Source organism: Ornithorhynchus anatinus, chromosome 1 (assembly GCF_004115215.2).
Source record: "Ornithorhynchus anatinus isolate Pmale09 chromosome 1, mOrnAna1.pri.v4, whole genome shotgun sequence".
In the NCBI taxonomy this organism is placed as follows: Eukaryota; Metazoa; Chordata; class Mammalia; order Monotremata; family Ornithorhynchidae; genus Ornithorhynchus; species Ornithorhynchus anatinus.
In genome coordinates, this window is record NC_041728.1 from 16828364 (window position 1) to 16854935 (window position 26572).

General features: G+C 42.7%; 1 protein-coding gene and 1 non-coding gene across 2 annotated transcripts in view; both read right to left on the reverse strand.

The window, feature by feature from the left end:
• Positions 1–2695: 2695 nt before the first annotated feature.
• RASA1 (RAS p21 protein activator 1) overlaps positions 2696–26572 on the reverse strand; it is a 64232-nt gene continuing 40355 nt past the window's right edge. The window contains exons 12-25 of the mRNA XM_007655646.3: positions 25298–25385; positions 21238–21315; positions 20123–20280; positions 19571–19647; positions 16276–16448; positions 15805–15964; positions 15183–15325; positions 12756–12871; positions 11963–12049; positions 10711–10778; positions 9102–9190; positions 6307–6384; positions 5142–5276; positions 2696–3569 (exon numbers count right to left, since the gene is read on the reverse strand). Of these exons, the coding sequence (XP_007653836.1) occupies positions 3486–3569; positions 5142–5276; positions 6307–6384; positions 9102–9190; positions 10711–10778; positions 11963–12049; positions 12756–12871; positions 15183–15325; positions 15805–15964; positions 16276–16448; positions 19571–19647; positions 20123–20280; positions 21238–21315; positions 25298–25385 (1534 nt within the window). The 3' untranslated portion in view covers positions 2696–3485. The remainder of the gene's footprint in view (positions 3570–5141; positions 5277–6306; positions 6385–9101; positions 9191–10710; positions 10779–11962; positions 12050–12755; positions 12872–15182; positions 15326–15804; positions 15965–16275; positions 16449–19570; positions 19648–20122; positions 20281–21237; positions 21316–25297; positions 25386–26572) is intronic.
• MIR1325 (microRNA mir-1325) lies at positions 11230–11316 on the reverse strand. The gene has a single exon (NR_034618.1). It is a non-coding gene; the product is annotated as a microRNA mir-1325 (primary transcript).

Here is a 26572-nt window from a genome sequence, read left to right on the forward strand (position 1 = left end):
TACAGATGACGGAACGGGCCCAGAGAAGCTAAGTGACTTGCCCCAGGTCCCACAGCAGCCAGGCTGTGGAGCCGAGACTACCAGAACCCAGGTCCTTGTGACTCCCGGGCCCGTGCTCTATCCACTAGGCCACGCTGCTTCTCCCCTGCATCCAGATCTCTTGGTGCATCCTTCCACACGGACCCACTCTGCATTCCAACTTCTCTCCACTGGTGATAGGGGGGGAAATCAAGGCACCTTCAGCTCGGACCTGGCCGGCCACGGTGCCGTCAAATAATACCGTAGACGGTTTAAAGTGGACTGAAAACAGGTACGAGGTACATAGATGTGATCCATCCTGGGAAGGGAGAAGTCGCTGCATATTGTATTCCATAGTGGCCACGTCTCAACTTCAATCGATAGGCTTAATTGATAGATTGCTCGCCTCTAAGAAAAATTGTATTTTTCAGGGTGACACATCACATGGAATTAAGGCAACGCAGAGATTTCCACTCTAAAAGCTACAGAGGCATTTTCTATTCCCTCTCATCTGAAATCACAATTGAGATTGAGAATTGAGAAGCAGCGTGGCTTACTGGCACGAGCCCGGGCTTGGGAGTCAGGTTGTGGGTTCTAATCCCACCTCTGCCACTTGTCAGCTGTGTGACCTTGGGCAAGTCACTTCACTTCTCTGGGCCTCAGGGACCTCATCTGTAAAAAAAAAATGAGGATTAAAAAATGTGAGCCCCACGGGGGACAATCTGATTACCCTGTATCTACCTCAGTGCTTAGGACAGTGCTCAGCACATAGTAAGCGCTTAACAAATACCGTAATTATTAAATCATGGGTACTTTTCTCCGTCTTGGGTGACATTATAAAAATGAAGAGATTTACGGCAGAGGTAAATACCTTAAGTCGGAGCCTCAGTGCTAAACTCAGGTGATTATAAAATAGGTTCTCTGCTCCCCAGTTTCCTTCAATTAACGGAGGTGTTTGACGTAAACAACCTCAGTGAGTTTTGGGAATAATAAACACCCTCGAGATTTGGACCCTTAGGGCTAATCTTACTGGTCGAGAGGCTGCTGTAAATCTATCCTACCTTCTCGAGGATGTGACGTTAGCGCCAACGGACTTGACCGGTGGAGAGCGTAGTTTGAGCCGCAAGCCTGCTCGGGCTGAAGCCGCCCTGGAGCGTCAACCTCACGCTCGCTGTCCTCGGGCTGGAGCCTCTCGGCTAGTCGTGGCTGGCGATGGCATTTCAGGATTTTTCCATCCTGGATAGCGTTCATGAGGTCTACCTGGACCTTCCTAGACATAGCAGCAACTCCGCGGTCCCGACAAGACCAAGGAAGCATTGGGCAGGTTGATATCAGGCTCAACTGGGACAAATACTAGTTACTAATCCCCCTTTTGGTTAGGGTGAAAAGGAGCCTGAACGGGAGCCAAGAAGTAACAAATAATGCCCGTGAAGATTTGTTTCAAACTTACCCCATTTGCCGGTGAACATAATTGACATCTAGATCGGTACAGTTCTCGGAGGATTATTTCTATGTCTGATCAGAAACAAGGGTTAACAAGATCAATCTGCTATATTAAATTCCTTCAGTTGTATTTTGAGCACTTAGTGTGTGCAAAGCACCGTACTAAGCACTTGGGCGAGTACACTATAATGAGACAATCTGTACTGAAACTTCAAAATCAAAGTCTAAATAAGTTTTCCTTTCAAATGCTTATTTACTCGTAACATTTTAGGAGAGGGTTCCAACTCACTGGATGAGGGCAACCCTCATTCGGTCCATCAGCTGGCACAGGCTGCTGTCCACGACTTCAGTGTCATCAGCTACAGTAGGATCCGGCGGCACTGTCCCTTTCCAGCTAATGCGCCGCCCGGCAGAGGTGTTACGGTATGTCGATCAGACACGGAAGGGAAGATGAGACTTAAGTACGCATGGGGTCTCCCCCCAGGTGCCTAGCACAATTAAATACTAACTCCGTTCGAAGTTTCCCAAATCTACATTTGATCTCATCCTCTGCCCAACTCTATTTTTTTTTCCCCCTAGAAGACCCCTTTTAATTTGACTACTTCGAATGAGAGAAAAGCTTGTGGTGTGAGGGCAGGGGTCAAACGGTGACAATCAACTGATTTACCTGTTCACAATCTTCCCGCTTGACCGGGGGCGAGGCACAGACCGGGTTCAGACCGCGTCGCTGAGGTTGGGCGGTGCTGCTGGGCCACTGCCCCGGGAACTCGACGTGGGGCCGATTTATGAAATGAGGGTGAAGGCTACAACAGATTGATCCGGATCTGAGTCCTCCCCGTGACGGAGAGAGGGTCAAACGCCTGCAGAAATCATCTGGACCGAGAAGCCTTAGTAACACTTCACCCATCCCCGTGTTCAGAAGGACTAAACGATGCGATGTGGAATGTGGCTGAGGGACTGGCAGATGAAGCGTCTCTCCTTTCTCTGCCATCGTCACGCCAACCTTCGTCGGGATTTTTGGACATTTGAATGCAGAGTCTTTACGGTAAGTAAAGCAGCATAGAGCACGTAAGCGTCGGAAGCTACATAGCTAGGAGTTGAGGGAGGCCGGGGTGGGGTTCACACCGGCCGACCCACGTCACCCCTCACCTCCTGCTCTGGAAAGGTTCGAAGTACAATTTTTATGCAAAGTAAGGCCTGGGGTTGGCTTAATTACATAAGACTAGCCACTTAATACTTTAGAAAATGGTTTAATGAAGGCATGCATGACTGATACAGTAATCAATAAATTTATTGAATTCAAATTATTTACCGTTGTAAACATTTTACAAAAGCATTATATGATTTATCCGAATACGCCGTCCTCGACGGAAGAATATTCCAACGGACAGAATCGGTGGCACGTTTAAAAAATAAAGCTGACGAGACCCATTCTGAATATTCTCTTTCAACACGGCAAGAGAAACAGCACGGTATAAAAAAAGGGTACAGCGAAGGTCGTTCCTATCATGTCAAACTCTGGAAACCGCAAATACAAATAAAGCGGTCGAACAGTCAAACGGTCACACTTCTAACCGGTCAGAAGTTTCAGTGAGAAGACGGTCTGCGATCCAGTTACGCTCAGGTGTCAAGAGACTGCATCTCTTCCTTGTCAGTCGACTACGGAATCGTCCCTTCCCCCCGAGAGACGGGGAAACTTTGGCAATTGGATGTATCGAAAATAAACTTTCCAAGTTCAAGAGAGAGTCACAGCATTTTGCTTTGCGAAAGGTGATCTGTACACCAAGGCTCAGAGGTCGGTGAAGATCTCTTCCACGTGGAAAAGTGCAAATATCCTGCACAGATAGCTTAAAAAGTTGCTGGCATCATTATTTCCCAGCAGAATCTTTGTTTTGCATAGTTCACACATCACTGGGAATGTGAAAAGGTGTGCTATTTTTGGCAAGAGCAAAGAGGAAGAGACACCGCTGTGAATGACCACGTTGGGCAGGCTGAATCCATGCAGAGCACCGGGGCCAAGGCTGCTACCTGATGTTATTAGATACTGAATACTGGTTTTGTTTTTGTTGAAGCAGTTCCGTTATAGCGAGGAGCTTCTTCAGCACGTGCTGCAAGAAAACCAACGGGCAACCTCAGGGCCGAGCGAGCACTCGGGACGGGGGAGGGCTGGCGCTGCGGCCGACTCCCCATTGAAGCCCACGGCTTCGGCTACGTTCGGCCAACCGTTGTGCCGGCGCCACCGGCCCACCCCCGGCTGAGTCTGAGCGGCTTCACCGGCCCCAGCTGGGAGCGAACGGACGCAAATGAGTCAAGCGACCTGTCCCACCTAAACGCGGCCCTCAGTGGTAGGGAGGATAGAGAAGCGGTGTTGCCTAGTGAAAAAGCGTGGGCCTGGGAGACAAGGGACCTGGCTTCGTGGCTTAGTGGCAAGAGCCCGGGCTTGGAAGTCAGAGGTCGTGGGTTCTGATCCCTGCTCCGCCACTTGTCTGCTGCGTGACCTTGGGCAAGGCACGTCACTTCTCTGTGCCTCAGTTACCTCCTCTGCAAAAATGGGGATTAAAAAATGTGAGCCCCACATGGGACCATCTGATTATCCTGTATCTCCCCCAGCGCTTAGAACAGTGCTCTGCACATAGTAAGCGCTTAACAAATGCCATAATTATTATTATTATTCTAACCTTGGCTCCACAACTTTCATTCATTCAGTCGTATTTACCGAGTACTTACGGTGTTCAAAGCACTGTCTAAGCGCTTGGGACAGTACGACATAGCAGACGGACACACTCCCTGCCCACAACGAGCTCACAGCCTGTCGTATAACCATGGGCCAATCGCTTCAATACTCTCTGCCTCAGTTTCCTCATCATCAAAATAGAGATTAAGTACTTCCCACCCGCCCCGGACCCCGCCCCGCCTTAGACGGAGTCCTACGTGTTCAGATGGGACCTGGATTGGATCTAGCACTGTGCTCTGTCAATGCGACTTACATTGTAATAATAATTATTACGGTTTTGTTAAGCGCTGATTGTGTGCCAAGCATTGTTCTAACCGCTGGGGTGGATACGAGGTAATCAGGTTGTCCCCTGGGGGGCTCCCAATCTTAATCCCCATTTTGCAGATGAGGTAGCTGAGGCAAAGAGAAGTGGCTTGCCCAAGGTCACGCAGCAGCGGGGCTCAGTGGAAAGAGCCCGGGCTTGGGAGTCAGAGGTCATGGGTTCGAATCCCAGCGCTGCCACTGTCAGCTGAGTGACTCTGGGCAAGTCACTTCTCTGGGCCTCAGTTCCCTCATCTGTAAAGTGGGGATTAAGACTGTGAGCCTCTCGTGGGACAACCTGATGACCCTGTAGCTACCCCAGCGCTTAGAACAGTGCTCGGCACAGAGGAAGCGCTTAACAAATATCAACGTTATTATTAAGTGGCAGAGCCGGGATCAGAACCCAGGTCCTCTGATTCCCAAGCCCGGGCGCTTCCCACTAAGACACGCTGCTTCTCCATGGTGACCGTATACACTGAGTTCCCCCTGGGTACAAGCTGCCCGGTAATGCTTGCTTATGATGACATTTAGGGGGAGACTGTTTTATCCAAAAATCACATTTGCCCTTGGATTTATCTTGCTTCTCTACTTGATATCCAAACTGCAGGTCTTGCGGACCAAAGACTTGAGCCCCCTAGAAACCCACCTGCTGTACGCCACGCTCGTTGCTGTGTGTCCTTAGTTCATCTGAATGTGCCACACAGATCTCATGCAAAGCTGCCAGATCGCGGGATAAGTCAGTTCTAGAGTGCTCTGTAGTGTCCGGAAGCTCTGGTACATTCTTTAACGAAAACACAGACTTGTTGAGAAAACGTTATGTTCTCAGTTCCCGATACGACTGCAGGATGCCTGGAAGAGCGGACTGAAGATGTCCTCAAGGAGTTTACGACTAATGAGGGAAATGAAAAAGGCCCTCAGCCAATATAAATAAGTAGTCACAATATTTACGAGAAAACGCTGAGGAAATGGAATCGGCCACGCATTACGTTGGCAGGGGCTTGAACTGCGCGGTACGCAAATGTGTATGACTGGGATTTAGAATAAGTCCTATTTTTGACCCCGCGGGGAACCGACAAAACGAGGCAGGAACAATGGATGAGAGGAGATGCAAAAATGCCAAACGTTGAGTTACTCGGATCATTAGCAGAATAAAAAAAATAGTGCAAGGAAGGCTGAAATCCCAAATGCTTACTACGGTCCTCTGCACACAATAAACGCTCCAATACCACTCACTGGTCGGAAGGAGCAGAAGAGAAAAATCTTATTGACAGACCGGAAGTGGGAGTGAACAGTGGCAGTCCCAGGGCCGTAAAGGCCCGGAGTCAGAAGAGAATGAAGCCTGGTTGGAATGTACAGCATGAAGCGGGTGTAGAATAAAACAAGACTTAGCCATGTTCTTGAGAACACTTCCAAGTTTGGTTTTATCAGGTGCCCAGAAATGACAGGAAAGCCCAACTCTGGAAGCTGCGTGATGTCAAGTGGGATGAAGTGACGGCTAAATGCGACCATTTCTTTCAAATGTTGGTATTTTAGTAGGGCTACTCTAATACAATGCCCCGTTGGTGGTCCCTCCCACTACAAAGAGTTGCTATTTTTAGGATGTGTTTCTTACATATATGAACTAGAGGTTCTGGGTAAAAATAAGTATTAAAGAAAGAATGAAAAAAAATTCTCCCAATCATCAGGAATTAATATCGGAGGCTATTTCCAACTTTTTAATTTCATCATACAGATTTTTGGGCATTATTTTTAGTGCAATATAGAATAGAGAATCACATTTCAAAAGCTTTGAGTAATTTACAGATACATACCCCAAGCTCATCTAAAAACATGATCATGCGATGTTTATTACTTTTGATAAATGGGTTTACCCCTTCCATGTAGGGTTCCTAAAAAATATAAAGTGAAAGCTTACACAGTTAAAGACACAGAAAATGGTAGACAAGCAAGCCGGTGCTCAGAACGGTGCCCGGCACATAGTAAGCGCTTAACAAATACCATCATTATTATTATTACTACTATTAACACAGCACCTCTTAGCATACACCGATTTTAATCAGCTAATGGACGGCAAAAGCTCACGGTGCCAAAACTACGTAAAATTCCAGGATCCTGGAATGGCACCAATTTCTATGAAACTGTGTTCCATTTCCTTCCGTTACTAGCTGTAAGCTCCTCGAGGGCAGGAATCGTGCCTACCTTGTTCTCCCAAACATTGGAGTACCGTTCTTTAAGGAACGTGTTTACTTTTCAGACGGTGTCCAACCTAACTCATATCTATACGAATGCTTAAGCACTTAAATGCCATAATTAGTTTTTTAGACACCACCCGTGGCGTGTGCTCTGCACACAGTAGGCAATCAAATACAATTGACTCTGCTGTCCAGATTCCAGGCTAGAAGTGGGAGGAGTTGCTGACGGTTTTGAGACATGAATATATTTAAGCATTTAAATGAAACAAACTTCCACGTTCCGTGATTTTTCAAAATAAAACCACTTCAGAAAGTGTTTAGATTCAGGCACTGGGGTGGAGGAAGGCTAATTCTCGCTAGGTAGTCTAAGTTTAAAATAATTATATACATAGGCTTCTTTCATTCCTTGGCCTTAAAAATACAGTAGCAAAGGTGAGCGGGGCTGAGGATGACGGTCTTTTCTTAATCACGGACTCTAAGGGCTGCATGGGGGAGCTGAAAACGGCATCCTAATTTGTAAGGTCCAAAATAAATTCTACTGTAGGGGAGACCCTACAGCAGGTTAGCATGGGAAGTGCCTATTACTGAAATGGGTGACTACAAAGCTAAAATTAAAGACAAAGGCTATTTAAAATACAACAGTGATAATTCAACTAATTATGAAATGATTCTGACGACACATGATGGAACAGCCTTGCTCTGGAGTCTTCGGGATTGAGAACCTGAGCGGACAGAAGAATGGCTACTAGCGGGGCTAGTGGCTGCTCACTCTCTCCTCCCTGCTGTTCAATAAACCCCATGGTGGGCTAGGAAGTGAGCAAGGGTGCAGCACATTGTGAAGCACATATAAGGTCTTCCCCCATGTTAACCAGCTACCGGCAGAACTGGGACTGGGTCCCAGGTCTCAGCAGACAACCCATAATTTGGGAATAACGGCAAACGTGATTCAAAAATCAAGAGACATCCTCTCATCTGTACCATGGACCCCATTTTTTCTGTCAATCATAATAATAACGGTACTTGGTGCTTAATATGTGCCAAGCACAGTTTTAAGCACTAGGGTAGGTACAGGTTAATCAGGTTGGACACAATCCCTGTCCCACATGGGGCTGTCTTAATCCCCATTTTACAGATGAGGTAACTGAGGCCCAGAGACATGAAGTGATTTGCCTAAGGTCACACAGCAGAGAAGTGGCGGCGCCAGAATTAGAATTCAGGTCCTTCCCAGGCCTGCGCGCTATCCACTAAGCCATGCTGCTTCCAAAGAATGCCCTAGAATTCCACAAACCCTCTCTTGTTCTTTAAACATTTGATCTATATCCTAGAGCTGGAATTTGAAGGGTAAGGAGGGCAACTCAGAGGACTAAGGCGTCACGAAGATACAGCGTCCACCTTAATTCTGGGATTTTAGTTTGAAGTGGAGATGAGTATGACACCTAGCACACTACAGTGGTTTCTAGTTTCTAAAAGGCAACAACAGAACAGCGAACAACACTTCCAAGAGTCGGAACATCTTTCAATTCTACCATGATCTGCAACGACTTGGACCTTGTATTAAAAAAAAAACCAAACCCAACAGAAACAAAACAAAAAAACAATCATTTCACCACCTCAGACCTACATAAACAATACGCTGTGAATACTGTTTAGAAAAGGGGGAAGCAGCCATAGAGAACTTGATGGCGAAGAGAGTGTGCCGAACAGTGTTGTGAAAAGCTAATAAAGAATCCAATCCGCCGAGGGTCTGGGAGAAATTTAGGCACTCGGGATTAATGCCCATATCTGTAACAAACACTAAATGGGCTGTTAGTGGCAAGAAAGAATCAATGCTCCTCCTGAAGTGAGCATTAGAAGCAGTGTGGCTCAGTGGAAAGAGCCCGGGCTTGGGAGTCAGAGGTCATGGTTTTGAATTCCAGCTCCTCTGTGTGTCAGCTGTGTGACTTTGGGCAAGTCACCTAACTTCTCCCTGCCTCAGTTACCTCATCTGTAAAGTGGGGATTAAGACTGTGAGACCCATGTGGGACAACCTGATTACCTTGTATCCCCCCACCCCAGTGCTTAGAACAGTGCTCGGCACCTAGTAAGTGCTTAACAAATACCGTCATCATTATCATCATCCTAAGTGCCTAAGGAGGCATGGCGACAACTGGAGTCAGTGCGCTTGTGGTTGGGATTTTTATTTTGACATTCCACTATATCCCTGAAAATTTTCATTTGGGACTATTAAAGAAAGTGACTCAGAGAAGCAGATGCAGACGTAGAAATTTATGAAATTTTTGAACACTCTCTGAAAACAAATGTTTCCTTGGTATTATATTACTAATTTTAAAACCATCAAAAGATATCCCGAGAGTTGACACTTGGAAAAAATTGCATTATAAACATAAATTGCATATTAAAACATTAATATTCACCTTGGCGCCAAACTCAACTAGATTTGCTAAGTTCTGCACAGACTTAGCAACCAGTGTCAGTGTTCTTGCAGCAGTAGAAGAAGGAGAATCTACAAAAAAAAAAGTCAGATGTTTCTTACGATTTAAATTTCAAAATGGGGTCGAGGAAATCTTGAAAGACCAACACCGTGGTGATACTTTTTTTTAAAGTTTTGATAGCATATTTACAAACAGAAGACTGAAACCTCAACTGAAAAATAGTTACTAGTCTAGGTAAAAATGAAAGCACTGTGATTCAATGAAAAAAGAGATATACATCAGATGCTGTTCAAACAGACCAACTGGGAATATAAACTTGTTTCTCCGTTAAAGAATATTCTAGTACCTCTACGAATTACCCCTCCCTATCACCTTCATTTTCAGGGCCCCCGCACGCTTCTCAGACTGCTCTAACAAGTTCAACCACAAAACATCCAATTTAAGCCATCTGACTGGCCACTTTCCCACGTATGGCTTTACTACATACAAGCGGGTCAGCTCCGTGTCCATAAAAGGTAATCCCTTTTGAAGGCAGCCAAGCCACAGGAAGTGTTTAATCCACTGCGGTGAGCTCTCTGGAGCCCCAGACGCTTCACGGCATCACTCTGCCGACACTGCCACCGGCAGCTTCGAGGCCATCTGCGGCCCCCAGAGAAGGAATTCTACTATTACTGTTACTCAAGTGTCTCCAGACTCCAGCTGGAGCCTCTGACATCTTCAAGTCCTTATTCCCCCAAACTAAAGGCCGGTGGTGGGCCTGGCCGATCGCCTAAGCCAATATTTACCTCCAGAGTGAGGTAACGAGCAATGTTCAAATTGTATGTGGGTGCTGAGGGGGAAGGGGGTTGGTGTGCTTTCTGATAAAACTACAGAGCTTGAAGACTGCCAGGTCTGTTGGAAACGGGAAATTCTGGTCTGACTGTTCGATGTAGAGAACCGGAGTTGGGCTTCATCATAAACGACAGTTTTTATGGCGCCTATCTAAACCCTACCATAATGTCAGGAGAAATGAAAACCATTTCTCGAGGATGGAGGGCGGGAGGGAGAAAGCTGGTGGCTTCAGCAGAGGGGAAAAAAGAGGCAGCATACCCTTTATGTACTACCCTCTTTTCAGGAATCTCCTAGAAGATGAGAGGCAATGCAATCTAGTGGGAAAAAAAATGGGCCCGGCCCACTCTACCAGTAGATTGCTCCGTGACTGTGGGCAAGTCAATCAACAGCCCAGCGCCTCAGTGCCTCAGCTCCCTCGTCTGTGAAAGGGGGATATGATATACGCTCTTCCTCTTAGATTGTGAGCACCACGTGGGACAGGAATTGTCCGATTGGGCTTCCTGTCCCATGCTCTTTCCACCCTTGGCACAGTGTCTGGCACATAATAAACACTTTATAAGCCAATTAAGCTACTTCAGAGGACTATGTCTCCAAACTGGGGGGAGGGGTGTGGAAAGCACATTCTGGAGTTTGGCCATTTACATAAATTATGCAAGAAAAAGCTTTCTAAAAATCCATATATGTGCATATATATACACACACACACACGACAAATATTAAGAAACACTGTACCGGACAGATCTGAATAGAACCGGATTACCTGAGATGATATTAAACATCCGGGGGCTCAGAATGGCAGGACAAATAAGCCGGAGGAAAACAAAGCCACTGAATCGAAAAGAAATATTATTTTAGACAAGTCCTCGGTGTGATGTACAGAGCATCTCTGGGACAGTGCCACCCCCGGACAGGAAGAGACAAGGGCCACCCCTTGTGGGGGCCCCTTCCCTTATCCGAAGGCAGCCCTTGGGTCTGAGGAAACGGTAAGAACTGCACAGAACCAATGACCTTCTGGGAAGGTTGTCGTGTGACCACACACCTGCACCCAAAGTTCACAGCTGCTCAGAACCAGTGCCTGGGAAAGCGGTCATGTGGCCAGACACTCGCATTAGGTGTCACGGATGGTCACGAGCTTTGGCGTTCTCGTCCCACGGCTCAAAAATGCTCCAGCGAGCCTCATCGAGAAACGGGATAGACACAATGGCTGCGGAGGTGCCTTGAAAGAGAGGCTGGCCAACTGCTGCTGATGCCTGCCACCGGCTCCGCTCAGATAGCTGCTGCTTCCCAGATTCCTACCTGGACATTTTGGGCCCGGCTGCTTGAACGTAATTCCAGCCGGGCCAGAAACCTCCAAGGAGGAGGCTGCAGGTGGCTGCACCATATCAGAAGCAGCCCTCCCGTCCCCTGGTTTTGATTGTAGGGATCAATACAGAGATCCTTGAGGCCCAGATAGTGTGGAGAGGTGGGATCTGGACAAAGACAGAGCTGAGAGCCCCAGAGTTGACCCGTGGGGTCGGCTCTGAGGAAACACTGAGGCACGGAGCTTTCCGCTCCAGGGACAAATCAACTCATGGGCAACTCTAAGTCCCTAAAGCCCGAAGCGCTGTTGAATGCATATATTCCAATTCGAAAATTCAATTTTCAATTGACAAAACTGGGCAGTGGGGAAGCAGAGAGCAGAACAAATGTGTTTGGAAGGAGATGTACGGTATACAATATACCTCTACAATGTGATTTCAAATGCCAAGTGATAAATCCAAATTAAGTATTCAGGCATGAATATTGATTTAAGCTCAGAGGCCCCTGCCCAAAGGTTCTAGGCTTAAATTTAATCATAGGAGTACAGCAAATTAAATTCTAGAAAGTGAACTCTTCACTAAGTAGACAGACCCACGGCTTAACCAGCAAAAAAAGTCAGTATTTGTGTTTACCTTTCTAGTAATCTACCCAAGCATTAGCTTCCCAATCACTGAGATTTTATTTCATGGCAAGATAAACATTGATAAGCTTACCTCACAACCCTTGTTCTCATGGTGGTGTTAGTTGGCCACTTGTGCTGTACAGATTTCTGTAAACACCCATAAATATATCTCAATGTCCTGCCAAAACAATACAATTACCTCAATACCCAAGCAGTTTGAAATATACACTCTGATAAAATACAAGTGGAAGGGAGAACACTTCTGCCTGCTTGGATTCAGCATCATGGAATGCACTTCGTTTCGGATATTTTTGTACACGGTGGCATTTCTTTTTCAGAAAATATTGACACATTCGTAGGACTGGAATCTGCCAAGAGTGAGCTTCCCATTTGGTGGCAGGGAGGCAGGATTTAACTGCCACTAAAGTCACCTTTCATCTCTTCTGCATTAGATTCTGTCAGTAGTCTTAACAGTTCTTACATTTATTCTGGAAAATCATTTTTTCACTTCTATTTTAATAATGACAATCTCTTTGGACCGGGATCCAAGGTAACTCATTCTACAAATAGAACAACAGAGGTAGCTTGAGAGTTAACAATTTAAAATTTTGCCCACGGACATTTAACTTTCCTACTCTAAGCAGGTATCTAGTACCAGTGCTTAACCGTAGCATTTGTGAGGGCTCCTGTACATATCTTTCATGACAGTACAACTACTGAACCCCTTTATTTCTATTTCTCTTCCTTCATTTTTATAAAGAGATTTTATTTAAAAGATTAAAAATAAAACTCGAAGAAAAAATCTGGCCATTATAGAAATGCAAAATTTCCAAAGCTATGAACACATCACACAGAAAATTCAATCTAAGCAAACATTGACTTACGGAGGCAGTATCTCTGCAGCCATAAATATTTTTTCCACAAGCTCTGAAAGTATGTTCAACAGGTGTACTAAATTAGTGTTCACATCTTCATTTTTTTCTAACTTTGAAGGATTTAACTAAACAAAAGAAACTTTTGTAAATGTCTTTGAAAAACAGAAATTATAGCAGACTTATGGAAAAACAGTAAAACTTGGATATTTAATTAATCATTTTCCCACACCCTAAATCACTAGAACATATGGGAAGACTTTTCCCTCTACATGTTATTGTTCTATTAATTCATGTAGCAACTGAAGGAAGTTTTTTGATTAGAGATTGCCCTCAGTACTGCTGGTGACTATAGCAGCAATATCGGGTACATTTTTCTCCATTCCTGGAAAGTTAGGACTACAGTCTTAAAGAGAAATAAGCATATGAAACTTGAATTGGCCATCTAAAAATATAGAATAGTAAAGCATTCTTTTCTCTTTCGGGGGGTTTAGGACTCAGAAATGTCAAAACTATTAGTGGCATCAGTCAGTGAGACTTTAAGTCAACTCATTTTACTGGAGTGACCACTGTGTTTACTAAGCTCTGTAGGAAATTGAAATATGATGAATATAGAGTCAACCTCAGAGTTTACAACTTTTGGGGGAAGAAGAGAGTTTTCATTATAGGACAGGTATCTGTCTGTCTCTCTGAGTTAGGGGTGCGAATTTATCCATCAGAACAAAGGGATAACTTAGGGAGGGGTTTCAAAGTACTTGAGGGGGTGGATCTTTAGGGCACGGCTCTGAGGGGACATCGTATTGAAGCCTCCCAAGTTCTCAATACAGTGTCCTGCACCCAATAAGTGCTCAATGAATACCACCAAATGACTGACTGATCAGGGTATCAAAAAGGGAGTTTTGGAAGGATGCAAGGAGGGTTGAGGCGGAGGATAAGGAGCAAAACAGAGTGAGGAAGTGGAAGAGAGAAGGAAAAGGGAAGGATAGGTCAAGGTATTGTCGCTTCCAGGTTCTCCTACCATAAGAGGGCTCTAGAGCTCTATAAAGGGGAAGTCATCTGTCTCCCAACCTATCCAAGCAGCAAGGGAGTTCCCTGGGATAAGGCAATATTTAAAGCTCTGAGCCATGGCATTCTAAGACCCAGAGGGCTAGAGATCCAAGCTACAGCTTCATGCTCCTCAGCCCCATATCCTCGTGAGGATAAGAAAAGTGGTCATCACAGTCGTGTCTTCCTGCGGGTAGGAGGGCAAGAGGTGAGGCCAGAATTTCAGGTCCATCTCTGGCCCCTTTCTGGCTCCAATTTCTGCCCAAAACCTAGATGGGCAAAATTAGAAAAGGAGCGTGGCTCTGTGGAAAGAGCGCGGGCTTGGGAGTCAGAGATCACGGGTTCTAATCCCAGTTCCGCCGCTAGACAGCTGTGTGATCTTGGGTAAGTCGCTTAACTTCTCTGTGCCTCAGTTACCTCATCTGTCCATCTACCTCATCTGGATTAAAACTGTGAGCCCCACATGGGACAACCTGATCACCTTGTATCCCCCAGCGCTGAGAACAGTGCTTTGCACATAGTAAGCGCTTGACAAATACCACAATTTTATTTATTTAATGGTATCACGCTATTGGTGACAATCACCTAGGGGCCCTGGCCCATTTGCAGTCAATATCACCGCACAGGCCCGCACACACACGTACACACACAGAATGACTGGCTTGTCTGATCAAATTATGGTACTGTATTTTTCGAAGTGCTTAGTAAAGCACTCTGCACACAGTAAGCACTCAATCAATACCACTGAATAATTAACTGGTAGATTATATTTTAATATAACCCAGAATTTAGAATGGTGGCTTGGTGATCAGTCCATCAAAAGTATTTACTGAGTGCTTAGTGTATGCAGAGCACTCTACTGAGTACTGTAGTACACAGTAAGCACTTGAAAAGTGTCATAACAATGACACAAAAATCCTTATCCTCAAAGAGGAGCCCAAACCTCAGAGAAACAGAAAGACTTAAAATGCACCACTTTGGGAAAGGAATTCAGTGGGACCTAATATACGTAGGGTGAAATGGCCGAGAAGCAGGACCCACACAAGGAAATGAAAAGCAGACTATAGATCAACAGTTTCGGCTCTCTTAGCACTTCCTTGTGAGGAAGGAGCAAAGGAAGAGGAGTGAAGAGCTTCAACTGCCAAACTATTTGAGTGCAACTACCAAGAATGCTGTTTTGAGGCAAGAATTCATCAAACATCGAAAACAGCTCTGATTTTTGGAAACGTCAACACCTAACAATATTTCAGTTTACGCAGAAAACTTACTGAATGCCAGAACGTGGCTTTTTTTGAAATTCTGGAAAAGTGATTTTTTCCTTATTCCCTTATCTCATCTGGGTTTGTTTTTTTTTGTTTTTTTTTTTTTACAGGGGATTAAATATTAAATTCTCACCTCACAAGACTGTTTGCTTTCCATTATCTTTAGAATAGTGTCTTTCAAAGCATGATGAACAAATCGTGTGGCTGTAGCTTTCATATACTGCTCCATCAAGGTGCTTGCGAGTGTTGTAGCTCGAAATAAGGTAGTAGCTTCCTCTAAATAAATATGAAGATGAAAATCAGGAGCTTTTCTGCACAAAGAACCTTTTTCATTTTCATTGGCGGGGAAGCTAACTGGAGATACGTGGATTTCTTCTCCACTTGGTAAGTGAGCGTGCCGAGTTAAAAAAATACAAGGGACAACTCCACCATAAAATGTATCATTACTTCTGTAAAATCAGAGAAAGTACTTTTACTAGAAACAGCAATGAAACCTAGCTCATCAAAATAAATGAGTCCTTAAAAATCTCCCTCTTTAGGACTAATTTTACGGGTCACTACTTAGAATAACTGATGGTATTACTGAGAATAAATGACGGTAACATCCTTGCAGTTTACTCGATTTGGGTGCCTAGAAGCAGTCACAGTGGAACATCGCATCACAGTCAAGGGTTCACCGCCTTTATCGATGAAGACGTCTGCCTGACTGTAAGGGTCTACGATTCCCTTATATTAAAGCGTTAAACGTTCTGTACCTTCCATGTTTATTTCTCTGTCGTTTAGTGTTCGTAAGAGCAACGATTCAAGCTTTTCATGAAGAAAAATCTTCAATAAGATGCTGGCCAATAGTGTCCGGTCTTGTCCACATACACGTGATAAAGCGTAGACTACATGCAGCTCTTTCTGTAGTATAAGCTAAGAACGGCATCAAAGAACAAGATTAGGTTTCAGAGCTTCAAATGTTCTCTGAAAAAACTAACCAGATGAGCAGGTTGACCGGAAGCCATCACGACAGATACCATCTGGTCGATCACTTATTAGGACCACTGAGGGTGTGCAGCCCATATGTTAGTTTCCAGACCGCACCACTACAAAGGCTTTTAACCTTCGCCCGCCACACTATACAGTTATCAGAATTTGACTCACCGGACCCATTCTGAAACATTTTAACATTACTGCTAAAAAGTGCTTTCAAGAACAATCAGACCGTTAGCGTTGTTTAATACCTCTTTAAATTCACTGTATTCTTCCTCTGGCATTATTTTCTCCATAGAATATCGTGCTCGGACACGTAAGGTGCCTGGTTCAATACCTTTTAACGGTATGTGGGAACTGAGAAGGAACCACTCGTCTGTTGCGTGCCCTTTCTGCAACCGGCTCAACTGGCACCGCATAAATACTTTATTCGAAAAAACAAAACACAAACATCGCTCAAAGTCAAAGAGTGTTACCGAAGCGCTAGACATTTGGTGAATTCATTTTCTTGAACGCTTGATCTGTTTTGTTTTTCTGATGCAGTACAGTGTTCATACAGGTTGAATGATCATTTCCGGGTCCGTCCTACTTAGCAAGCTTACTATGAAAACCTTTATTCTTCAAAGCAGCCGGGCACAAGTGTACATTTTCCCCCGAATCACCAGATGCCAACCTCAAGCAACAAATAATAACGCTATATGCCAACCTCCAGTGCCTTATTTTTTAATATTAGATTAAATTAGCCCTAGCATTTTACACCCTTACACCTTCGTATACGTTTGTGTTCTGACTGCCTGTTTGTTTCACCATGTGAATAATCAAAGCTTGTCTTTAATTTCTGCCATTTCCAGTCAACAAGGCACACTCATTTTCATTTTAAAATCTTATGAGAAAAATGTAGTAAACATTCCCAATTTGGTATTTCACAGAGACAAGTTTACTACAGGGAAAATCTTGCACATAAAGCAGAGTTACGACGCATGCCGACTTCAAAGGCATAGAATCAGAGCATCGAACATGCGTCTTGCCTGTTGCAATTCCGAGTTTGTAGAGTAGGTTTTCTCCTCCCCAGTGGGGATCCCCCAAGGAATTCACTAGTCACCTCATTCCTCTGCCTACAACACCCAGAACACAGCAAATTGAAGGGAATGTCCTTCTAATATGGATCTCTAAGAGCCTTGTGATGACCTGGTCAGGCCCTGGCTCGTTTAAAAAAAAAAAAAAAAGTATTTGCTAAGCATTTATTATGTGCCAGGCACTGTTCTAAGTGCTGGGATAGATACAAAGTCATCAGAATGGACACTATCCCTGTCCCAAATGGGGCTCCCAGTCTTCATCTCCATTTTACAGATAAAGAGAGAAGCTAAGTACCTTGTCCAAGGTCACACGGCTGACAAGTAGAAGCGCCAGGATTTGAACCAAGGTCCTTCCGACCCAGTCCCATGCTCTGACCACCTGGCTATGCTGCTCCTTTGCGCTTCCTGGAGGGAGCGGTTCCAACATTAGGGTTTGTAGAATCTAGAAACCCCCTCCGGGGGACTACTCTAGAATGAGGAACTGACTTCAGCTGACCACTGAGACCTACGCTAATCCCACTTTCTGAATCCCAGAGCCTAAGTAATTCAGCTCCCATCTCAGAGGTGATGTAAGACCAGGAGATACTGAAAATTTTAGAATCTCATCTCCCAAAAAAGTGGGTCCCCGGTGCACTAAATTAGGGCACTTCAGAGAACCGATCACAAACTAGACTACCAGCACACCTCATAATGCGACCAGGTTTACATTCCCGGAAGATCTGGTGGTTCCATCTAGCTTCTATTCCAGCACTCAATACAGTGCTTTGCACACAGTAAGTGCTCAATAAATACAATCGAATGAATCACAGGTTACGTTTTCCAGTAGACTTACATGCAATTAGTCAGATTCTGTTCCAGATCTGGTATCAATTTGACTGCTTTTTCATTCATTCGATAGCATTTATAGAGTGCTTACTCTGTGCAGAGCACTGTACTAAGCGCTTGGAATGTACAATTCGGCAACAGATAGAGACAATCCCTGCCCAATGACGGGCTTCCACGGCTGAGTAAAATTTACAGTGTATATCCTCCTCCCAGTCCCCAATTCCTAGTAGTCTTCCTGCCTGTTCCTAGCCACTTCCCATTTTTCAAGTCTCCTCCTCTTCCCTACATGCACAGATTTTTTTTTCTTTGATTTTACTAACAGCAACAGAGTTTCTGTGGGTATGACTGTCACTGCTTTGTCGGACCTTAGCTTTGTCCCAATTTTTTCCCTTCCTGCTGTGGACCCTCTACCTCCCTGATCCCCATTACCCAAACCTATCTGTTCCTAGGGCTATTGCTAGGACTGAAGTTCAAATAAAGAAAATATTGGAGCATAGGGAGGCACAGGGGAACTTGGGAGATGAGTTACGGAGGGAGGGAGTTGAGTTTGAGGTGCAAAAGTGGGACAGGAAAATTGCTGGAAACAAGGTAGAGAGGGGAAAGGGTGAGGGAAAGATGATGATAAATTAATTGACTTTCGTATAGTGACTGGACGGTATGTCAGGCAGAACTTACATATTCTGAGGTAACTGAGCACGTAGTGTGGGACATACCTCTGGGTTACATCTATTTTTGGGGTGGTTATAACACCCGATATACCTGGTTTTTTCCCCTCAAAGAAATTTTAAAATGCCCTTACAAATACTTATTTTGGGTTCAATATTTTTAGTCCAGCCTGTTCTTGCTCCACCAAAATACATCACTGGTTAATTATTATTTTTTAAAATAAAGATTAAGAAAATTAAAATTTAAAAAATTTAAAAATAAAATTTTAAAATTATTTTTTAATTTCTTTAAAAAAATAATAAATTTTAAGCACTTACTATGTGCCAAGCATTGTGCTAAGAGCTGGAGTAGATACAAGATTATCAGGCTGGACTTAGTTCCTGATCTGTGCACAGCTCACAGTCAATATGCTTTACTAATCATCAGTTGAAAGAATCATGTCACACTTTGGCTACTTTCAAAACTGATTTACAGGAATCTAGAGAAAATTCATATTTGGCTACTACAAAATAAGCAAAGCCCCAAAGCACCAACAAAGTAAATTCAACAAAATCTTTCTTCCAGGGTAGTAACTTCTAAGGTAACAGATTACTGGAAAGGATGGTTTTAGTAAAAGCTTTGCATCTTTTTCCTTTGATCTACTAAGCAAAAGGTATTTAGAATCTTTGAGGGGAGGATGATGTTGTGAGTGTCATAAATGCTAATTAACTTGTGAATATAAACAAAGATTAAAAAGTATGAATCTTTCCCCCTGAAAGCTCATTCCATCTGACCACAGCACCTTTTTTAAAAAAAACACACAAAACTTTGTACTGCTTTCTGAGTAATTGAATTCAATATCGCTAACACAAGTACGCATCTTTATATTTAAAATACTGCAACTTAATAATGGATCGCTTAAAAATTAAACAAAACTCACTACTACGGATAATTATCATAAAGCATATTTCACATCTAAGATTTTTCTATATCGACTTACGTATATCTGGATCTTTGCTTTTCTTTGTTTTATTGCTGAGACTTATTTCAAATCTGTTGATATCAGGTGATAGATCACTAAAGGAACAAGGATAAAAAACCGGTTTACTATACTTTACATGATCTTTTAAACATACAAATACATAAAAATACTACAACACTTTCCTATGCCTATTACTCAGATTTTTACTTCAGACATTAAAACGAGAAGTACATAAAACGGGAGCCTTGCAAATAACTAGTACACCAAGGAAAGTGAGTCATGTAGGGCAGTAGTGAGGAGTGCTCATTTCATTTCCTCCTGAAGGGCTCGTAAAATTATTTTGCTTCTATGCAAGGCTAAATAAGAATATATTATTTTACATAAAATAAGAAATCCATTTGGAAACGTGAATAAGACTGAATAAATCCAACTGAGAATATTTCAGTTATTTTTGTTTTATTCAGTCCAGAGACGTACCCTCGGAATGGGCTCAGGGAAGCAAGGTATAAAGTAAGCTCAAAGTGAATAAATTCAATACGGTTTAATATTAAATTCTCCCTGAAAACTTACTCAAAGACAAATTCTTCTGACCACACAGGGTTCTGTCCTTCCCTCGCGTGAGTTTTTGCTACTTGGACACTATTCAGGTAGATGTTACAATACGGATTGGTAAAATGTTTTACTGGAAGTTTATGAGCTTCTTCAACGTGTAAAACAAGACTGCTGACCTATGGGGAAAAGATTATCTTTTTAATGACACTTAACGTAGCGGTGCTGAAAGTAGGCAGTGTATAAAAACAACAGGAAAATCACAGCTGAGAAAGGAATTCATTAAAATGAACAATATGCTCTATTAATGCCACAAGTTTTTGGACTCCAAAGAAAAGATTAAATGAATTTTCACTTCATTAATTTCAATCAGTTGAATGGCTTCATGCCTTGACATTACAAAACATAAATAGCAGCATATAACTCCCCAAACTGAGCCTTCCCACATAAAATACAACTTTATTTAGCAAATGACTCCTTACTCCATGTCACGATTCTTAGAGCGTATTCTTCCAGAGAAAGCAAGCTAATACTCCATCACAGCGGGAAGGGAATGTGTCTACCAACTCTATTGTATTGCATTCTTTCAAGCCCATAGTATAGTAATGGGCACATAATGAGTTCTTAATAAATAGTACTGATAGAAAACGGAGGGGCACTAAGGACAACTCTCCATTTTTACAATGCGTCTATTCAATTGTTTAACTGAGTTTATGGAAGAGATGGAAACTTCAGGTCACCAAACTACTGAATACAGTATTACTGACAGTCTGTACTTTTAAAACAAGATGGAAATAATGCTAACTGACCATTTTCAAACCAATTTTGATCCTTAACACACCCAACCTTTCAAATGCGGAAGGTGGGTCATGAAGTGACTCTGTCATGGGGGACAGGCTTAGAATCACTCACTCCTTCTCAACCCTGCACCTGGGACAGTCATTACCTAGTTAAGCATTGCCACATGGATCTAAGTGGGCACGAAGGCCTCAAAGGAGGGAAACGTCACCAGGCAAGGGCAAATTCCTCATCAGTCGCTAAGATCCTGCTACAGAAACATTACCTCCTTGAAGTGGAGAAAAGTTTGGAAACTGACAGCTGGACTCCTAGAAACCAGGAGAAACGGTGACACTCACCTGTCGGAGACGTTTATTAGATGTGCCGGGACTAGTTTTCCGTAAATTGCAAAATGTCTGTAGACCTTTCATCCAGTCCTACAAAAACACAACAGCAGTTCAAAGGAAATTCATTTCAAGTATGGCTATATTTCATGCTGCAATTTCAACAGGCTTTATATTCCACACACACAAGAAAACAAAATGTGGATTTTTAAGGGCTGGCATGTATTATTATCAAATAAGATGATTTTGATGGGGTCAAAAATGTATAATTATAGTAACATTACCAAGTAACTTTAGCGAATTAGTGGTCTATTTCCCAAGCATTACTATGGGCATTAATTTTGCACATTACTATTTATATAGTAATAAATTATACTGCTATATTATCTGTGTGAAGCAATCTTTGTTTCTGCTAATAAAACTTTCTAAAATGTTCACCACTGCAGAGTTAAGATTTTAAGCCCTGGAGATCTGCATTTAACAACAGACACCACTAAAAATAAGGGCGGGTCATAAAACTAATTGGGGAAAAAGGAGACTCATTTGCTGACAAGTATTCAAACTTATATTAGACCTCACCACAGGCAGGAATTCATTAACAACATTACCAGGACTACATCCACCGTCCCAAGATGATTTTATTTTTAAATCTGCCCTTTAAAAATCTTGTATGGTGAAGTGAATTTACCATACAATAGGCTGAAACAGCTCTCCTGGTACCAAATTTAAAGTGTAGCGGGATTTCAACAACTCTTAAATATGTAGTGCTCTGGCAGGTGTACAGGTTGGGAGAGGAGGCATTGAGAGAATTTAGGATTTGTTAAAAAAAAAATGCTCAAAATATTTTATATATTGATCCATTTTTTAAGAGATCAGTAACTTGTTTTAAACAACAAACCCCTTTATTTTGCCACTTCTACAGCAGGTCTGAACTCTACAATGTCAGGTTTTCGCTGAAGTAGAAAACACAGAAACCAACTACACAGGTGTTGTAAAGTGAGCAGTGACAGCAGCAATAACAGTAAGTTTGCAGATGATCACTTAGTACTAAACAAATTATACTGCACAGCAGAGGAAGAATTATTAAGGAGTATGGGAGGGGGTGGAATAAAGGTTATTTTAAAGAAGCAGTGTGGCTTAGTGGAAAGAGTCCTAACTTGGAGTCAGAGGTCGAGGGTTCTAATCCCAACTCTGCCACTTGTCAGCTGTGTGACTTTGGGCAAGTTGCTTAACTTCTCGGTGCCTCAGTTACCTCATCTGTCAAATGGGGATGAAGACTGTAAGCCCCAAGTGGGATGGCCTGATTACTTTGTATCTTCCCCAGCGCTCAGAACAGTGCTTGGCATATAGAAAGTGCTTAACATATTATTATCATTAAAGGTTTATTTTAGAGCTAACCCCACGTGTGACATACAGAACTCAAGAAGAAATGTCAAACAGGATGGCTGACCAGATTTCATCCCTATAAAGGGAATGTAGTACAATTATTAGGGCACAGAATCCTAATAAATTGCCCAAATTTTGCCACAATGACTAAGATACAAAAGGTTTCTGTGTCCTAGTTTTCAAATTCCATAAATTAGGGTTTCACACTGTAATACTATGTGGCTTTGCTGTTTGTAGATTTAATACGAGAATGCAAAATGAAGGAATTTGTGCCTATTCAAATTCAAAAGATAATAGGGAAAAGGAAAGGGTGGAAAAGAAATGACAGTCACAAACAAAAAGAGGAAGAGGTGGACCAAAGTTATGAAGGAATGAAGGGAAGAGAAAGAACATACTTAGAGAATGTAATGATATTTATGTATTTTTACAGTACTAATGTAAACATCTTTCTCTTCTATCCGCATACAGTGCAAATTATGCCACCTGTGCCCTGATGTGGATTTTCCAACCAAAAAAAGATGCAAAGCAGCAATATTATTTGATTGGTAAGGCAAATACATTAGTTCTTTGTAATAAGGTCACACTTTACTTCAGCTTCTACTTCTTAAAGCATCAAACGTTTACCAAAAGGTTGTGAATAAACTCATTCTTAAATGTTGAAATTTATGACAATAGTGGACACTTCTTGTAGGTAACATAACTTAGAAGAAAAATATTTTCTTGAACACAGCCTATGAATACATTAGTTGGGGAGAAAACAATTTAGAGATATAGCACATATGTGTCTCAATTAAAGGGTATTTCATCTTACTTTCCCATTAGGACAAGCCCAACTTGGGCCAAAAAACACCCCCCAAAACAAAACAAACATAAAGAATGAATAGGAAACAGTACCTCACCTGAGGTATTGCATTCTGCTGGGTCTATGTTAGAGGCAGGAAATTACAGAACCTTTTTCTCCATTGAATAAAGTTCTTACATTTACAATCCAGACTTCTGCTACATATGGAGTTCTACATGGTTCCCTAGAAAATCCATGTCCCCTCCCCCCCCCCCACCACCACCCATCAATTTCTTTGGCACATCTCCTCCAAGAGGCCTTCCCAGACTAAGCCCCACTTTTCCTCATCTCCCACTCCCTTCTGTGTTGCCCTGACTTGCTCTTCCCCCCCCCAGCCCCACAGCACTTATGTACAGATCTATAATTTTATTTGTATTGATGTCTGTCTTCCCCCACCATCTAGACTGTAAGATCGTTGTGGGCAAGGAATGTAACTCTTTATTGTAGTACTGTACTTTCCCAAGCGGTTAGTACAGTACTCTGCAAACAGTAAGTGCTCACTAAATATGATTGAAAGAATGAATGAATGAATTAATGAATGAGAAGGAACACGGCCTAGTGGACAGCGCACAGGTCTGGGGGTCAGAAGGACCTGCGTTCTAATCATGACTCCATCATTTGTCTGCTGTGTGACTACAGGCAAGTCACAACTTCTCTGTGCCTCAGTTCCCTCATCTGTAAAATGGGGATTTCGGCTGTGAGCCCCATGTGGGACATGGACTGTGTCCAACCTGATTAGTTTGTATCTACCCCAGTGCTTAGTACAGTGTCTGGTATACAGTACATTCTTTAATACCATTAAAAAAAAATACTACATGTTTTAAGTTCGGCAGATATGCTGTATGTAAATTCTGTACATAAATATAGAAGTAGGGAAGGCAAACAGAATATGATGTTTTTATGAAATTCAGGAAGATAAACCAAAAAATTGCACAACCAACTAAGGAAAAGACCACACCACATTTAATGGTTATAAAGAGTGCAAACATATTCTCCACATCTAATGAAGTGGAGCCAAGAAATGTAAAAACACCAGCTCACTTTGGTGGAGTCTACCTTCAGGAAAGCCAGATGAGCCTTGGTCCTGAAACATGAGGACAGAGAACCTGCATGAAGGAACTGAGTCTAGTGCCAGGGCCTTGCAAGGCACCACTTGCCCCCTCGCCTCTCTGCCACTCACATTCCTGCTGGGGCACAGCATGGAACGAGCAAACAAACGGGCAGGGGTGATTCCCACTTCCTTGCAATTTCTAAATAATGCTGGTGTAATGTTACAGTGGACATTACAGAGGAAATGGAATGGATGAATGTGATAACGTTTTTGAATGCAAACGATATTGTCATTTTGGGGGGTTTTTGGGTGCTCCTCCACAACACTTATGTTTTCTGGGTCCTTTGCTCATTGTTTTGGGAACTTGGCATTAAAAGAACTGCTATAATACTTGGAAAAGGTTGATTTCATCTGATTTTTCCTATAAAGCGAAATGGAAACAGGAAGAACTGCTTGGAAAATGAGGTTTTTACATAACATTAAGAATATACAAAAAATTCCTCAAAATGTAGATAAGAACTTGAAAGCACACAGTCTGCTAAAATTTCCTGGTCACCAAAAGAAGACAGTCTTTAAATATGAAGATTTAAAAAATTAAATCATCTAGTTACAGTTCAATGTAACCAATATGGCTTTTCAAACCTCGAAATTCCTCTATCTCGTTCTGCCTACTAGTCTCTTTATGTTCCACTTTGTATGGTGTATCACCTTAGTTTTTTCCCCTTTTTCTAAAGAGGCAACCATATATTATTATCTAAGTGTCAAAAGTAGCGTTTTAAAGAATTAAATTTTCTTACCTGTGCTTGCTCTGGAGTTTCTCCGGCAAAATAAAAGATGTAATGCTCTTCACTAAAGTGCTGAACTACTATCTGAAAACAGTTTGGCCTTTAAAATTCAAAGAAAGTTATGTTTTTTAACCAAGAAGTATTAATATGCCCACACTGGTAATTTAATGGAAACCCTCAAGACTGTTTTACTTTTATGGGAAAAACCGCACGCTTTCCAATTTCTAAGCCAAAAATGGAGGCTAGGTTGTCCAAACATGGTTTTCGTCACTCTCGAAATTTTATATCCTCTTTGAAGTGTAAACGCACGTCACAACCAAATGGCATCGGGCTAAACTAAACTGAAAGCTGAGAGAGAGGCAATGGTGTCCAAGCTTCCACCTGGCCTATCGTAGAGATCATGGGCATCCACGCTACCCACAAATCAACATAAGTCCTATATAAGTCAATTCAAACCACTTTGCTCCCATTATTAAAACAACAACAGCTTTCAATAGTCTAATGGAAGTTTACACAAAATTTTGATCTGAGTACATTTTTGCTGCAGTTGAGCTCTTGTAAAGAAAATGGAATCCACTTAGAATGTCAATTTAATAATAAAATATCATTTGTTTAATATGCCACATTAAAGACAAATGGAAATGTAATTTGTACACATTTCTAGTAACACAGCCCAAATCTCCTACTTTGGAATACAAAAGGTTCAAGAGAATAATCTCAAAAGCAGGGGAAAAAGGAACAAGTCTCAATCCCTCACATCTGCCCGCTTCACAGCGGTACAGGGAAGCAGAGTGGTTTGGTGAAAAGAGCATGGGCTTGGGAGTCAGGGGTCGTGGGTTCTAATCCCGGCTCCGCCACTTATCAGCTGTGTGACTTTGGGCAAGTCGCTTAACTTTTCTGTGCCTCAATTTCCTCATCTGTGAGCCCCACGTGGGACAACCTGTTGACCTTGTATCCACCCCAGCGTTTAGAACAGTGCTTGGCACATAGTGCTTTAAGAGAAGCAGCGTGGCTCAGTGGAAAGAGCATGGGTTTTGGAGTCAGAGGTCATGGGTTCGAATCCCAGCTCTGCCACTTGTCAGCTGTGTGACTGTGGGCAAGTCACTTAACTTCTCTGTGCCTCAGTTACCTCATCTGTAAAATGGGGATTAAGACTGTGAGCCCCACGTGGGACAACCTGATTCCCCTGTGTCTACCCCAGCGCTTAGAACAGTGCTCTGCACATAGTAAGCGCTTAACAAATACCAACAAATACCAACATTATTAGCAAACACCATCATTATTATT